This window comes from Carettochelys insculpta, chromosome 12, assembly GCF_033958435.1.
Source record: "Carettochelys insculpta isolate YL-2023 chromosome 12, ASM3395843v1, whole genome shotgun sequence".
Lineage (NCBI taxonomy): Eukaryota > Metazoa > Chordata > Testudines > Carettochelyidae > Carettochelys > Carettochelys insculpta.
The window spans coordinates 32297541-32313661 of NC_134148.1; the positions used below are offsets into that span (position 1 = coordinate 32297541).

The 16121-nt window shown below is 47.2% G+C and overlaps 1 protein-coding gene across 5 annotated transcripts in view; it reads right to left on the minus strand.

Moving 5' to 3' along the window:
* Positions 1 to 16121, minus strand: part of AGBL1 (AGBL carboxypeptidase 1) — a 453395-nt gene that overhangs the window by 395837 nt on the left and 41437 nt on the right. For 4 of the 5 annotated variants that reach the window (XM_075007044.1, XM_075007045.1, XM_075007046.1 and 1 more), the window contains 3 exons: positions 13108 to 13254; positions 11822 to 11953; positions 6974 to 7067 (listed from right to left, as the gene is read on the minus strand). In XM_075007044.1, the coding sequence (XP_074863145.1) occupies positions 6974 to 7067; positions 11822 to 11953; positions 13108 to 13254 (373 nt within the window). The remainder of the gene's footprint in view (positions 1 to 6973; positions 7068 to 11821; positions 11954 to 13107; positions 13255 to 16121) is intronic. The other variant, XM_075007049.1, reaches the window with a different exon arrangement.

Genomic DNA, 16121 nt, shown 5'->3' on the forward strand with positions numbered 1-16121 from the left:
ACAGCTGCAGACAGGGTCACAGGGCGGACTCAACAGCAAGCCGCTCCCTTAAAGGGCCCCTCCCAGACACAGTTGCACTAAACAACACAAGACACACAGAGCTGACAACTGGTTGCAGACCCTGTGCATGCAGCATGGATCCCCAGCTGCCGCAGCAGCAGCCAGAAGCCCTGGGCTAAGGGCTGCTGCCCACGGTGACCATAGAGCCCCGCAGGGGCTGGAGAGAGAGCATCTCTCAACCCCCCAGCTGATGGCTGCCATGGAGGACCCGGCAATTTCGACGTTGCGGGACGCGGATCGTCTACACGGTCCCTACTTCGACATTGAACGTCGAAGTAGGGCGCTATTCCGATCCCCTCATGAGGTTAGCGACTTCGACGTCTCGCCGCCTAACGTCGAAGTTAACTTCGAAATAGCGCCCGACGCGTGTAGCCGCAACGGGCGCTATTTCGAAGTTAGTGCCGCTACTTCGAAGTAGCGTGCACATGTAGACACAGCTAATATGTTATGGTATATCTGGCCCATGAAGCCTTTTTATCCAGCCCGCTGAGCTGGCAGTGGTGCCATTTTTAAAAGGTGGCTGTGCATCTCAAAGCCGCAAGCAGGTCTTTAAAGAGCCACTTGTGGCTCTGGCCGCCACTCCCTCTTCTGGCTCCCATACAGCATGGCAGAGGCAGTTCCCATTGCCCTACTGTGATGTACATGGGGGGCGTCAGCAGGGGTTGCTCTGAAGAACGCAGGCTCCATCCTCCAGGGAGGTTTGTCCTCACACAACCCCCGCAACAAGTAGTCTCGGCACGTGCTCGTTTGCTTGCTCCCCAGCGGGCATGGCGGTGGTGCTGCTCCACCCAGGGTGTCAAGATGCTGAGCATGCTGGTGAATGGCATCACGCAGGCTGCCTACTATGGCAAGGCCAGCATCACTGAGGAGCTGCTGCAGGGCCAGTCCTACCCTACACCGAAGCAGTGCCCTGCTCGCCAAGATGAGTGGCGTCCTCAAAGTAGCAGCGCCTGGACAGCCAGACAACAGATGGACTGGCTGGGCTGGAGCAGCAGTGGGTGGGTGTTGGGATGGACATGGCTGCGCTGGGGTGCGGGGCAGGGGATGGATGGACTGACTAGGGTGGAGGGGGAGTTGTCAGGACAGATGGATAGGCTGAGCTGGAGAGGCAGTGGGGGCATCAAGATAGACATATGAAGAATCTGTGCTGGGGGTGCATGGGCGAGGTGGGATTGGGTCTAAGCCTAGGGGCAGTTTGGGGCTGTGGGGGGTTTAAGCCAGGGGCAGGAGGGCGGTTTGGGACTACAAGGATTTTAAGCCTAGGGATGGGGGCTATTTTGTGTTTGGCCCTCTGGAACATGTAAAAAATTGCTGTGTGGCCCCCAATAAAAAAAAAGTTGGAAACTTCTGATCTAGTACCTTCATACAATGTGAGTTGGTAAACACTGATACACTCCCTCTCAAGGGTGTCCTCTTTTTTTGAGAGTCAGATATGGTAAACTAGCTACTCTCCCTCTGCCTCTCCAGAGATTTCTAGCTAGAGCAAATCAGAAAACTGAAGAACATTTTCTTACGTTTCCTTTTCCACCCACTATTTCTGATGAAATTTAAAGGTGCCAGAGATTTTTAAACCATCAGTGTCCCAGGAGTTCCTCCAAGCAGAGGAAAGAGAGAATCTCCAACCTGCCTTGCACTCTGGAGTTCCAAATTTAGACTCTTAAATCCACACCAGTAGACTCTGAAAGCACTTCCCATTTAACCAATGCTGTACTTCTCTGTGAAACAGAGTAAGAGCAACGCCTTAATTTGGACTGAAAACAAGTGCAGCCTCTCTGTCGCTCTCTCTCTCTCTCTCTCTCTCTTTTGATCAAGGGGAAGATAAAGCCTGTGTACAGGCTGTGAACAAACATACTATTTAAACCAAAGCAGACATGCCAAAGTTAGTAGCATTTCCTCTGGTGAAGTGCAAGCTGTCTCCAGTCCAGGCCCTTGCTGTTAAAATGTAATGAAAGGTATGTGCTCCTGCCTGGCTCCCTGAGAGGCTAAGGCGTTTGCTGATTCAGGTCCTGCTGATTCACCCATGTCTCTCCATAAGGACTGTGGGCTGAAGCACTGAGCTTTCGCCTTGGAAGACCCAGCTATTAGGATACTCTGCCACATACACCTGTTATCACAGGATGATTACAGTGCCCATGAGGCACTATGGCAGCTCAAGCAGACATAGATTAATGTGGAAATGACTACGAATGAAGCAATATGATTAGGCTCCATGCAAACCAGACTCCAGAGCTTGGGTTTGATTTTTCCAGCAGAAAAAAAATACAATACAATATTCCAGCCAAAAAAAAAAAAAAAAACTATTTTCCATCAATAAACACTGATGGTAAAGCAGTACTGTAGCACTTTAACAACTGACAATATAATTCATTAGACAATAAGCTTTCATGGGACAGACCCACTTCTTCAGATCTGCAGTGGGTCTGTCCCACCAAAGCTCATCACCTAATAAATTATATAGTTAGCCTTTGAAGTGCTACAGGACTGCTTTTTTGTTCTGTGAAGACACAGACTAACAGCTACCTCTCTGACACTGATGGAAAAGTTCTCAACTAGCATCAGTGAGCAGGACAAAGGGTAACAAAATTAAATTATTGCTGATGACAGGCTAAAATCACTGATGTCAGAAAGAAAGGCAATGTTTCTTCAGCTTGCCCACCTTCTGCTAAGATGAAGTCTCAGCTCACTTTACAGTGTACCTCATAAAAATCATCATTGTGTATGTATCACTGTGAGCTATTTTCAGCAAGCAGCCAGCTACAAAGAGCAGGTCCGCACTAGACAGGTAAGTCAATAGTAGATAGGCAATTCTAGAAACAGTGATTACATAGCTAGCATCAACTTATCTGCAGTTGACTTACCCGGCTGCCTACACAGAGGGGTGTCGAAAGTAGAAAATATCCCGTCGACCTCCCTTACTCCTCGCAATATTGAGGAGCACAGGGTTGACAGCTGGCCCTGTATAGATCATTTTTGTGTGTCTCTACCAGGCTCATGAAATCAAACTCTGGAAGATCAACCCTGACTGAGTCAATCTTCCACATAGTCTAGACGTACTCTCAAGAGGGCCATGGAAACCAAATTCCCCCTGCAGCCAGGGGAAAGTAGAGGCCAGAGGAGGGAGATTTCATTGACTCTATCTGTGCTTTGTCTATACAGTGGATAAATAGAAGAGTTAGTTTCCAAAATAGCTTTTACAGGCACAAAAATTCAGCCAGCCACTGAACTGAACTGCAACAAGTCCTATTCCACTCACATTCTGAGCAGAGTCAAGACAATCACACTACTATAACTAATATTATTGTAACCACAACCCGCAAGTCCAAGGGAAGGAATAAGGAGAATAGGAGGACTTGCTTATTCATAGCGTGACCATCTGTCCCATTTTTATCAGAACAGTCCCTTCTTTAAGCTGTCGCGCAGGCATCCCGACTTTAAGAAAATAGGCAAACTGTCCAGTTTTTTGCAGGGCTCCTGTTCCCTGGCACCCTGTGTCTTGGGGTAGCAGCTTCTGCTGCCAGAAAGCTCCTCCACTGGGTCATTGCCCTGTTCTCTGGAGATCCGCACCTTGTGGCAGAAGCTCCTGCTGCAGGGGAGCTCCTTTGTGGGGCAGCTGCCCCATTCCCCAGTACCTCACAGCGGTAGCCCCTGCTGCTAGCGAACTCCACAACGGGACAGCTGCCTCATTCCCTGGTGCGCTACACTTATGGAAAGCAGCTCCCACTGCCAGGGAACCCCTCCACAGGTCAGCTGCCTCATTCCCTGGTGCGCTACACTTTGGAACATCTCCTACCAGGAGGTTCTGGAGCCCCGATCCTCCATTCTCCTTCATCCCTGATGTCTCCACATTGGAGGCTGCAGAGTCCCCATCCCTGGTGCCTCATCCTGGAGTAGGAGCTCCCATCACCAAGGAGTCCTGACATAGGACAGCAACCCTGCCCTATCCTCGGAGGCCAGTGTCCTGTATTTGCCTTGGGGCAATGTCGTCACACTACTTATTCACTTAACTATAGGCATGAAAACATCAGTCATTTTCAGTTGCTCTGGAGTGAGCATATTTTGGGTCCCACAAGCTTCATGTAAACCACTTGCCCCGTGACCCTGAATCTTAAGATAATGAATGCAAGGCCTGAAAGAAATCTTGGACGGGGATCAGGCAGCCTAGGAATCTGGTAGACAGTATTCTCAGAGCGGAAGATATCAGAACTGTGACATAGGGAAAGCTCTGCACAAAGGAAGGGTCCATGGAGATTACAGATGCTCTGGCAAGAGATAGGCAGAAGTTGCAAAGCAGCCCTAGGTATTTAGCACACTCTGGACGGCCAAAATGCAACCGTGGCAGAAGTTAATTACGTCCCACTAATAAGGCAGCTGCAGAAAGCTGGGGCCATTTAATCTTAACCAAGCAGCTCGCAAAACAAGTAGTTCTGCCAGGTTCCAAACAGCCTGACAGATCTGAGACAAGGAGTAATGGGTACAGTTACTCTCTATTTGAAGAATGACAGTATCGTGAGTCAAGGCGAAAGCTGATCATCTAAACATGATGGCGTGTGATTTCAGTCTCTGCCTCATGAAACGTGTTGTACAAATGGTCAGGTTCATGACTGGGGACTTGGTGTGCTGCTGAAGTCACCTCTCTCAGAACATCAAGAATTAGCCCTTGAGGGAGAGAGTACACAGGACATGGTGGACCCATGGTCACATTAAGCATGGTAAACCTCTGGCCCACCTATCAGAGTTCCAAGTCCATGAACATCCATCCACTCTCCCTCCCTTCAAGATCTTTCGGCCTGTAACTTGTTCCCAGTCTGTACCCTCCTGACATGCCAACCACATGTCCAGGATGCATCCTCCCTATTATTGTCATGGACTCTTCTCTTTCCCTTTCTATCTCCCACAACCACTGCTGAGACAAGTCAGAGTGACCATAGGAGTTGACTCCATGGGTACGTCAGCCCTCAAGCACCCATGAGAGAAAAATAGTGGGTGCTCAGCAATCAGTGTCCCTCTAATTTTTTTCCATCCATGTGCAGAATAAATTTTGTCTCATGCACTGAGGCATATGTGGGTGTGCACCACCCATAGAAACACAGGCTGCCAGCTGTGGGCTCTCTGGTGATCAGCTGGGTGGCATTTGAATTCCTCCTGGGTGGCCACCCAAGTGCTCAGCTTACAGGAAACGCTGCTCAGCAATTCCACCAGCCGTCCCACCAATCAGCTTTTCCCCTCCTTCCCAATGCCTCCTGCCTGCTGTGATCAGCTCTTCAATGCCATGCAAGGAATGCTGGGAGGACAGGCAGCGCACGCTTAGGGACAGAGGAAGCCTTGGGGAATAGTTGGGAGTAGGGCCAAAGCCTGAGACAGAATGGAGGTTGAGAGGACCCCGGGGAAATGAAGGAGGCGGTGCCAACGAGAGTAAATGTACAATGTAAGTTCACAGCAGCACTGACAGCTCCTGTGGGCCCTGGGCCAAGGTAAGAGAGGGATCTGGCTCCGCACCCTGGAAGGGGCAGGACCGAAAGCAGAAGGAACAGGGCCCAAGGGCAGTCAGCCCCCCACACTCTCTGACATCTGCATGAAGCCAGAGGAGCTCCAGGACCCTTTGGAATGCCAGGCCTGGGGGCCACTGCCCCCTTTGCACCCGCCTCTCATCCCATCCTTGAACCTGTATATTCAACAAACATTTGAGCATGGGGCTGGCAATGCACTCTGGGTACTACATGAGCAAGCACATGGCTGTGTGAACTGTGCACACTGGGCCTTGCACAGACACAAATACTGAACTGACCGCTTGCCTGGCTGCATGAGCTGTGAGCGTGGGGCACTGCACAGACATGCATCGTAGCCTGTGTTCTCGCTCTATTGTTTGTAGCAGGCTGGGCTGGTGCAAAGCCATTGTTGCTTGTTATCCTCTGGCACCCCTGTGCTACTTCCCCGTTAAGGCATGCAGGCCTCATAAATCTTGCCCTGAGAACTGGCTGGGGACAGGGCAGGAGCAAACAGCTGCATGGCTAATTTTAGTTCAATCTGCAGAAGCAGGGCAGGTTTCATCTCTATAGAAAAAAGTCACTTTGAAATAACATTGGCCATGTGCTTAAAAATAGTCCCAGACATTTTATTGGGCATGGTGGGAGTCCCAGCCCATTAACGACCCCAGACTGGGCCAGTCACAACTCTCCATCTGAGGAGGACTGGGCAAAGCTCTGATTCAAAGTCTACTAATACTGCACCTCTAAGTTCAAGTGGGGCAGAAACCTGCTGCAGAGTGACTCCAAGTATTTGTTACATTGCAATCATCTGCTGAGAGTGTCTGTCTTCACCTTGCTCCTGACTCTGCATCATGGGACAGAGGTTGGGGGGAAGGACAGCATGGTGCTGGGACCTGAACTCCATTCCCCAGCAGGTTGTGAGAGGCACCAGGAATGCCCAGGGCCCAATAACAGTACTGTCTTCATGCAATTTGCTGAATGTTTTTGTACCTCTAAAAGTGATCATTTCACATCGGCAGTGAAATATGGGGTCAGTTGTCATTTTATTTTCTTTACAGTTGGCACCAGATTCTTGGAGCCAAGCACTCCTAGTAATTTAAAAGTATTTGGCTTCAGGCCTGGCTCTGTCCAGTGTTGCACAGTTCTAGCTCTAATCTCATCTTGTTATATCGAGATACACATCTCACAGAGCTGGAAGAGACCTCGGGAGATTATCAAGTCCAGTCCCCTGCCCTCTTGGCAGGAACAAGCAAAATTTTTTTTTAAGATCTGTTTGCCCCAGAGATCCCTTAAGGATTGAATTCACACCCTTAGGTTTAGCAGGCCAATGCTCAAACCACTGAGTATTCATCCATAACTATATTTTGCATATTAACTACACTCAGATAGACCCAAATGGACCGTCCCCCCATGTAACTGCTGCCTACCTGACTGTCCTGCTGTGTTTCTTGGTGTAGGGAGTGATGACTTTGAAAAGCAATTCCATGGCTCCATTAATGCCCAGCTTGGTTCCTGCAGAGACTGTAACAACAAAAGACAGGCAGTTAGGTCCAGAGCACCAGCTTGGGTTGCTGGAGTTACAGGCAGAGCAGGGAAGAGAAGAGGAGTTGCTGAGATTATTAGCAGATTCTTTGGGCTCGCAACTGGGTCTCTCGGACCATTTCTAAGATGTAGGAACTGAGGCACATACAGCTTAAAGGTCACAGAATGACTCATGGGCAGATACAAGACTAGAATCCCTGTATTCTAACTCTGAGTCCCGTGTTCGTTTGAGCAGCTCAGAGCTCCCCATCATTTGTAAAAGACATTGCACTTTCTACAGGCAGACTAGGGTTAAGTGGCACCAACCAAGCTACACTTTTGCAGCCAGATGCAGTGGCCTAACTGGGAAAGGGCTTCTTGGCTTTAAAGCTAACCTACAACAGTCCATCCTCAACCATCCAGGCTCACGCAGCAAGGGGAGAGCAAGGAAGTATCAGGGGATCAAGTGAATGAAGCAATAAGCCAGAACACACAGCCCCAGTTAAGTGCTTTGAAAAAGGACAGTTTATTGTCCTAGCAGCGGAAAAAAATGAGAAACCCACAGCCCCATCAGCACCCAGTCAGAGTCCTGGAGGCCTGCCCAAGACTGGGTGTTTTGGCTGCTTTCCCTAACTTTCCCTCCCAAACCCACTCCCTGGCCAGAAAGCTGCCAAAAGGCTCATCAGATCATGCAGGTCTGAGCCAAACTATTGCACTGATGGAGAATCTTGGGGGCTCTCTGGCTACTTGCACAATAGCAAACAATTCATCAGGGACAATTCAGTGTATAAGGCTCCTTAAATTCTGCTCCCTGCAGACTTGGGGGAGCACAGAGCTGGCGGCACACTCTGGGAAAGGTACAGTCCCGGACAATAAGCAGACACAGTCTGACCTGAACAAAGTTGGGCTGGCTGCTTAGACTCCTACCCCCAAAGAGCCTTCACAGCATTGTATTCTCCTGGGCTGTCTACAGAGTACCAGTCAGTCAGGTGACTTGGAGGAGGAGAAATTCTCCAGTTCTCCACCAGACCTATGAAAGCCTCGGCCTATACCAGAACATTGCCTGTGCTCTGGCTGTCTGCGTATGTGGCACTGAGCTAGCACGGAGCCAGCGCTGCATGTGGGTGGAGGTAAGATGCCCTGAAGCACTGGGGTGGGGTTCTCCAGGGAAAGGGGTGCAAACCCTCTGAGTTATGGCACAGTACAGTGATAGATTTCATCTCAGGCCTTTGGTGGGAGATACAAACTCAGTGACAGGAGAGATTTAACCAGGTTAAAAGATTTTGACTACAAATCTTGGAGAATATGGGACAAATGTTCTGCACCTTTCCACCAGCTCCTTACAGAGATATTCTGTTTCTGCTGAAGTGGGAGTTTAGGGTCACTTTACCAGAGGTAATCAAATGTGCCGCGGACATACTCCTGGAACCCCTACATGAGCTACTGTGCCTGTGCTGGAAAGAGGGTGAGGTTCCACAGGGTATGCACGACGCTAACATTGTAACGTTGTAGAAGAACAAAGGAGACAGAAGCAACTGCAACAACTACCGTGGAATCTCCCTCCTAAGCGTCACTGGTAAACTGTTCGCTCGCGTCATCCTTGGCAGACTCCAGAAGATTGCTGAGAGGGTGTACCCCGAATCGCAGTGCGGATTCCGCGCAGAGAGGTCTACCGTTGACATGGTCTTCTCTCTAAGGCAGCTGCAGGAGAAGTGCAGGTAGCAGAGAAAGCCACTCTACATAGCCTTCATCGACCTGACCAAGGCCTTTGACTTGGTAAGCAGGGATGGTCTGTTCAAACTGCTCCACAAGATAGGCTGTCCTCCACGATTACTCAAGATGATCCAGTCATTCCACAAAGACATGAGAGGAACCATCCAATATGACGGCGCATTATCGGATGCTTTCAGAATCAGGAGCAGCGTCAAACAAGGATGCGTGCTTGCTCCGACATTGTTCGGGATCTTCTTCGCACTCGTCCTGAAGCATGCCTTTGGATCTTCAACAGAGGGCATCTTGCTGCACACAAGATCTGATGGGAAACTGTTTAACCTTGCAAGGCTGAAAGCTAAGTCTAAGGTGCGAGAAGTCCTCATCAGAGACATGCTGTTCACAGACGATGCTGCTGTAGTGTCTCACACAGAAGACCAGCTTCAAAAACTGCTGGATCAGTTCTTCAAAGCGTGTAAGGACTTTGGGCTTACCATCAGCCTACAGAAGACGAACGTACTCAGTCAGGATGTTGCTGAATCCCCATCAATCAGCATTGACAACTATACATTAGAGGTCGTCCATGAGCTCGTTTACCTCGGGTCCACCATCACTGACACCCTGTCATTGGACACTGAGCTAAATAGGAGGATCGGAAAAGCAGCCACAACTCTGTCCAGACTCAGCAAGAGATTGTGGAATAACAACAAGTTGTACACTCACACCAAAATGCAAGTCTACAGAGCCTGCATCCTCAGCACCCTCCTTTATGGCAGCGAGACTTGGACCCTGTATGCCCTCCAGGAAAAGAGGCTGAACGTCTTCCACTTGCACTGCCTCAGGCGCATCCTTGGAATATCATGGAAGGACAGAGTGACCACCACCGCCGTCCTCGAGCAAGCTGGAATCCCAACAATGCACACCCTCCTCAGGCAGCGTTGACTCCGCTGGCTTGGCCATGTCTACAGGATGAATGATGGAAGGATTCCAAAAAACATCCTGTATGGTGAGCTAGCCTCTAGCAAAAGACCTCCCGGACGCCCCCAGTTGTGCTACAAAGATGTCTGCAAGAGAGACCTCAGAGAGGTAGACATCGAGCTGGACAACTGGGAAGAACTAGCAGATGACCGCAGCAGATGGAGGCAGGGGTTACACAAGGGCCTTCAGAAGGGCGAGATGAAGATCAGACAGCTAGCAGAGGAGAAGCGAGCACACAGAAAGCACAATAAGGACTTGCCAGACACCCACTACATCTGCAAGAGGTGCAGCAAGGACTGTCACTCTCATGTGGGTCTTCATAGTCACAATAGACGCTGTAAATGAAGTCCTCAATTGAAACTTTAAAGGGCGTGATCCACAGTCTATGCAGACTGAAGGATGCCTACTACTACTAACAAACTAGACCAGTGATGGACAACGAAGGCTAGCAAGTGGGCCACCTAAGTGACCCTCCTCCATCTCAGTGGGCTGCAAATTTGTTGTAACCGAGACGGTGGTCTCCCAGGACAGGACAGTTTTGCTAGCTGCTCTTACATACCTAGAACTTGCAGCGTGTGCCAACTAAACGGTAGCAGCGCTTTGACTGGCTGCAGCGGGAATACACGGCTCTCACAATGTTGCATGTGATGAACTCGCATATCACTTCACAAGCCCTTGCTTTATGTGCGTGTCACTTTAGTAACACTGGTAGGAGAAAAACAACATGGGCGGAAAAAAAGTGGAATCTGGCAACCCTGCACATGGGCAAGAGTACACAAAATGTCTCATGGGTCATACACAGAACCACGCTGGGCCACAGGTTGCCCACCACTGAACTACAGTGTGTGTTAGCAGGGCTCAAGGTCCTGAAACTAACGGAAAGGGTGAAAGGTGATAGTATAGTGAGCAAAAATCTCTTATTTGGAACACTGGAGCAGGTAATGAGAGTGGTGGGGGTGTAGAAAGGGATCAGTGTGGGAGGGAGCTCTGCAGCCCAAATTAAGACACATTTCAACTGCTTGTCAGTGCTGCTGCCTCCATTACACTCACCTGTTCAAACACCACTCATCTCAGTCAGATAGACTAAATGCTGGAGCTGGCTGGCTGCCTGAGAAGGTCCATTGCAAGAGGCCAGCTCCTGTGTAAACATAAGACCTAAAGGAATGACAGCCAGTAATATTAAATCCTAGGAGGAAAGATTTAGAAAGCTGGCTGCGTACAGCTTGGCCAAATGGTGAAGTGAGTATATCCTGGGGAAGGAGTAATACAAAAGCCAGCTAGAATTATCTGCAGGGGGAAAGGAGCAAGGAGGGAGAGGAAGTGGTTAGGTGATGCAAAGGGGTGTAATGGCAGGAAAGGAAAATTTACACTGCCTCTCAGAAAATAATTCCTCATCAGGAGATAGCTGAGTGCACAGTAGTCTCTTGAGGGAAGAACTAAGAATCCCAGTGCTTGAGTCACTGAAACCTGGAGTCTACCAGAGGGAGGATGATCTGATGAGTACAAGTTTAGACAGGGACTCAGAGGCCAGGGTTCAGTCTGTCACAGACTTCCCGTGTGACCTTAGATAACTCATTTGTCTCTGTATGACTCAATTACCACTTTGCATAATGTAAATAATAGCACATCCCTAACTCACAGGGGTGCTGTTATGAGCATAAATATGTTAATAATTGTGGGGAGCTCATAAACTATAGTAATAGGGGCCCAGTGAATACCTAAGACTTTGGAATAGACTTAAAGGAATGATCCTGCATCATCTAGACTAAATGGATTATTTTCACAGCTATTGTCTATTATAGTATTTATAGCTTCTATAGTCTTTGGATGAGTAGGTTCATTGACCCTTAAAGGGAAAGATCTCTCCGAGTGTTACTCTTCTGTGACAGCACACCTGGAGCTATCCTAGCCATTGTGTATGATCCTATCTGTTATCAAATGTGGATGCCAATAGACTTGCCAATAGATGTGTGCCCCTTTAGCCAATTGGCTGTTAGTTTGCATTGCAGCAGCTGCAGAAGGAGCTTGAGCACTCACTGTAATGAGATATGGAAAGGTGCACTTACCACTAGAGGCATAAACTCGCAGGACCCAGAGACAGTGGATGAGATTCAGGTGGTGAGTCAGATTTTTCCTTGCCAAGCTCAGTGTCACATCAATAGCCTCCAGTTTCTGCACTTTCTGCCCAAACTTCCTATCTGCAAATGTAAATGGGAACATAATGATGGTAAAAAAAGAGTGCAAAGAATCTCAAAGAATTTACAAACAACATTTGTTAGTGAGTCCTCATAATACCCCTCAGAGGGAAATCACTATTATTCTCTGCTCCCCCTGCCCTTTTACAGATAGGTAAGATGATACGCCCAGTTTCAAATTCTCCATATGCAAAAAACAATCATGTAATTTTAAATTAAGAGAAACAGGATAGAACTACGGTAAACTATGTGCAAGAGAGAGCTGTGCATTTATGATTCTTCTATAATATGCTGCATAAAAACTGACCCACAAAATGGCATCTGTTTTTGCAGGTGGCCAATTGCCAGAATGGAGGTGAAGTATACAGAAAAAAAAGCATAAAGATGATATAGCTTCACAGATCAGACCCAACATTCAATGGAAGATTTAAGAGCAAAGCTCAGACATCCTAGCTGCGTTCCAAACACTGAGATAATGATGACAGACACAACAGCAAGTGGAATATGTTTTTGAATGTGTGATTGGGATTCAGAAATCAAGTCACAAAGGAAAGAGCCTTTGTAATTTACCGTATTTTGTATGGGAATCACTTGCTGCCCAGATGTATCAGTAACATAAAATGCTGGTCAGGAGTTTATTCTAAACTCCGTATAGAATCTTGCTAACCTGGCCTTCAGTCAGGGACACGAGGAGTGTAACTACCACTTGAGTTAAACCATGACCTCCATCATGCTGTTAGGAGAACTGTTCTAAAACTGCAGAAATGTGGGTTGTTTCAGTTTTAATTGGCTTGGGCTTGTTGTGTCTTTTTTTTGTAATTGGCTCCCAGCAAATTGGGGCAAGGGTAGGCAAGCAGGAGCAAGAGGAAAAGAGTTCATTTGTGCACAGCAGGCCCACCACAGTCCCACACTGCACCCCAAGGGGATTTAGTCACCCAATATGAGTGCCCTTTAAGGGAATGGTTTGATTTTGCCTGTCTGTGAATCAGAATTAGCTGGATTTGTGTCTTTTTGCAAGTAAGTCAGGGTGTTTATTTAGACCATGAAAGCTGGCAACACCAACTTGTTAAAACACTAGCAGACTACAGTACTGATCTTTACTGTGACTTTCTGTGGCCTCCTCCCCATCCTTTTAAGTAATAATAGCACATCAATACCTCTTTGGCCTACTTTAGCCAACAGGCGAAGCAGCGGTAAAAGGATGTTGTAGTCTGGCTGGGCTGTCTGTGCAGCATTCATCAGAGCCTGCAACAAAGCTTCACTCCCCCCTTTACTTATCATATAGTGAATTCTTCGGTCTGTTCCTAAGGGCAAAATATTAAAAATGAGGGATAGTTAAGAACTTTGCTGTCACCGAGCTTTAAACGCACCAGTAAGTGAACACTATATGAATCGCAGGACTCTTATCAGACGTACACAAACCCACTGCATGACCTTTCCTTGGAACGTTCTTTTTCAGGCCAGTGAAAATAGAAGGGCATTTGCCAAATTTACATTTGGACTCAGATTTCAAACACCCCCAGAGTTTGGAGCAGTGGTTCAGGCCTGTCTCTGCTCTATATCAAAACCATGTGTGGTGCTGCTTCTTGCTCCAGGTGTTAACTATGTAAGCCACCCATTCTGAAGCTGCCAGTGTGCATTGAAATGGAGTGAAGAAGCAACAGAGATGCTGATGGAGCTCAAAGAGTGAAATATTCAGTGGTCTTTGCTTGGGTATTAAAAATGAAATAAGTGAAGAGGAAGAGTTTCAGCAATGCCTGTGGTAGGAGGATGAATCCTAGGAAAGCGTTGGAGTCAGCCTTCAAACAGAGTGGGTCTCCAGTGAAACCAGGTGCTAACCCTTTGAATCCCCTTGTGTCAACAGTTCATAATCCACAGATGTCATAGGCCAGCTGTGATGTTTTTGACTAGAAACCCAGGCTGTGGACGCAATACATTGAATCACGGGGGAGGCAAAGAGGGCATTAATATCATCTGTAGTGAATCTGTCTTGTGTGACTGAAGAATGATATAGAGGGACCCCCAACAGAGAGTCACAGCTGCACTTGTGATGTCTCTGATTGAGCTAGGAATAAAGGGAGCGTGTGAAGCAGGAGTATATAGGACTTGCAATAAGGATGTAAACACTGTACGCAGAGCTCTGCATTTTGGCAATGTAAGTTATTTGGAAAAATTTCAACAGAAGGAAATTTTGAGGAAATGTGAAGATAAATGTTCTGCTGGCCACTTATTTTTCCTTCACATGGTGTGGATATCCTGAAGAATCATCTTTGCTATGACCATACAGATAGAGGAGACTCTGAAAATAATTTAGTCTCTCCGTGTGCACGTTTTTGGAATACTTACACCATTGCAGAGCTTCCCTCCCCACTCCCATGCTCTCTGATAATTGGCTTATGAACATAAAAATGCATAACTCAAAGATGCTTTATGTGAAGTGTATCATATGATACATCATTTTAAAAGTTATCATCAACTGAATCTATATATTCTGTCTGTGTGCATCTCTCCTTATATGTGAAGTTAGAAATATTAAGTGTGAACCTGTTTTATTCATCCAAATATTCTAGTAAAAGCCATTAGTAATACTTTAGGAACTTAATGGCTGGGTGATCAAGTCAATGACTTGCAAATGGGTTTGTTTTTCTTGTAAGCCCAAAATGTTGTTGGTCCTACAAAGACATGTGACCATGACACCTAATGCTGGAACCCATTTTTGGATCCAGTATTCTTCCAGTCAAGGTGAAAAGAAGTTTGAATTGAACACAAAGAATTCCCACTTTGGGCAAAAGAGATATAAAGGGGAGGAAAGTGACCAGCTGCCAGTAGACCCCTCCCCTGTTATTACCCTGGATGCCTGCTTGAAACATTCAAGACTGAATGGGGGAAGGATTGGGCCCAAGCCAGGAGGGTGCTTGTGAAAAAGATGAGTAGAACAGAGAGGGTAAGAATTTGTATGTAACAAGTTTCTTAGGCTGTGTCTAGAGTCAGTCTGGCTGCTGGCAGCACGATGCAAAATGAGGGTTCATGAAATTGCAAATGGCCATTCATTTGCATATTCACAGGAGAAAACAAGCAGTGCAGACAGGGCTCTGCCAGCAAAACCCCCTCTGTCACCAGCCCCTTACCCTGATTTTTTTTTTGTGAACCCTCATTTGCCTCTTGCTGCCGGCAGCCAAACTGAATCTAGACAGACTTAATGTATAAGGATGAGCTGTTTATTTTATCTTAGTAACTTACTTTGATCTGTCTCTTTTCACTGAGAATCACTTAAATCCTACTTTTGTACTTTTATTACCAGGCCCAGTTTAAATAACTTTTACTGTGTGTGGGAAGGAACCAACCACTGTGCATCTCTCACTTCCATTGAGAAAGACGACAAACTTTTAAGCTTTCTCTGTGTAAAACTTTTACACAAAGGAAGGAGATTTATTTGGGGTTTTGATCCTGTTTGGGAGATATGATTCTAGGTATTGTCAGTGGCCTCTTAGCTGAGCCCTCCCAGAGCTCAGCTGGTTCAGTGACTGTTGCTGTGTTGGTGGGCTGTTACCTTCTAATTTTGTGGTGTGGCTGGGAATATACAGAGCTTCTGGCCCAGTAGAACAGGTTAGTGTGGCACCCCAGAGGTTGAGGCTGGTGGGCTCATTGGCATGACCAGCACACCAGGAGACAATCCCCAGGGGACCTCTGGGATAGAAGACACTTTGAAATTAAGTCTCTCTCTGTGTGTATTTTGGATTATTAGATCATGAAGAATTCATTCCATTGTTCAAGTGAAACTGAAGGGAAGCTGTTCATTCCCCTGACAGTTCCAAGTACTTTTTATTTCTGAGGGGAAATCCATGACAGAATCAAATTACTGCAACTCCAGAGGCTGCCTTCTGCTCATATCTCATGGTTCTCTCTTTTCAATGGATCTAGTGAGTTTGAACATTTCCAGCATTTAACTCCCTGGGAAAATTGAAATATCCTGAGGAGCAACTAAACACAAGACCCCTTTTGAAATGCATGGACACATTTTTTCCCTCTTTCACCATGTGATAACATTACAGAGAGAGGGGCGGGGTTAAGTAAGGGAAAAACCCCAGTCTCCCATATAAATAGGAGGGAGAGCTGAAAGGCTCTTCACACGAACAAAGCAGAGTTGATCAAGCAAATGCCTGACATAGAT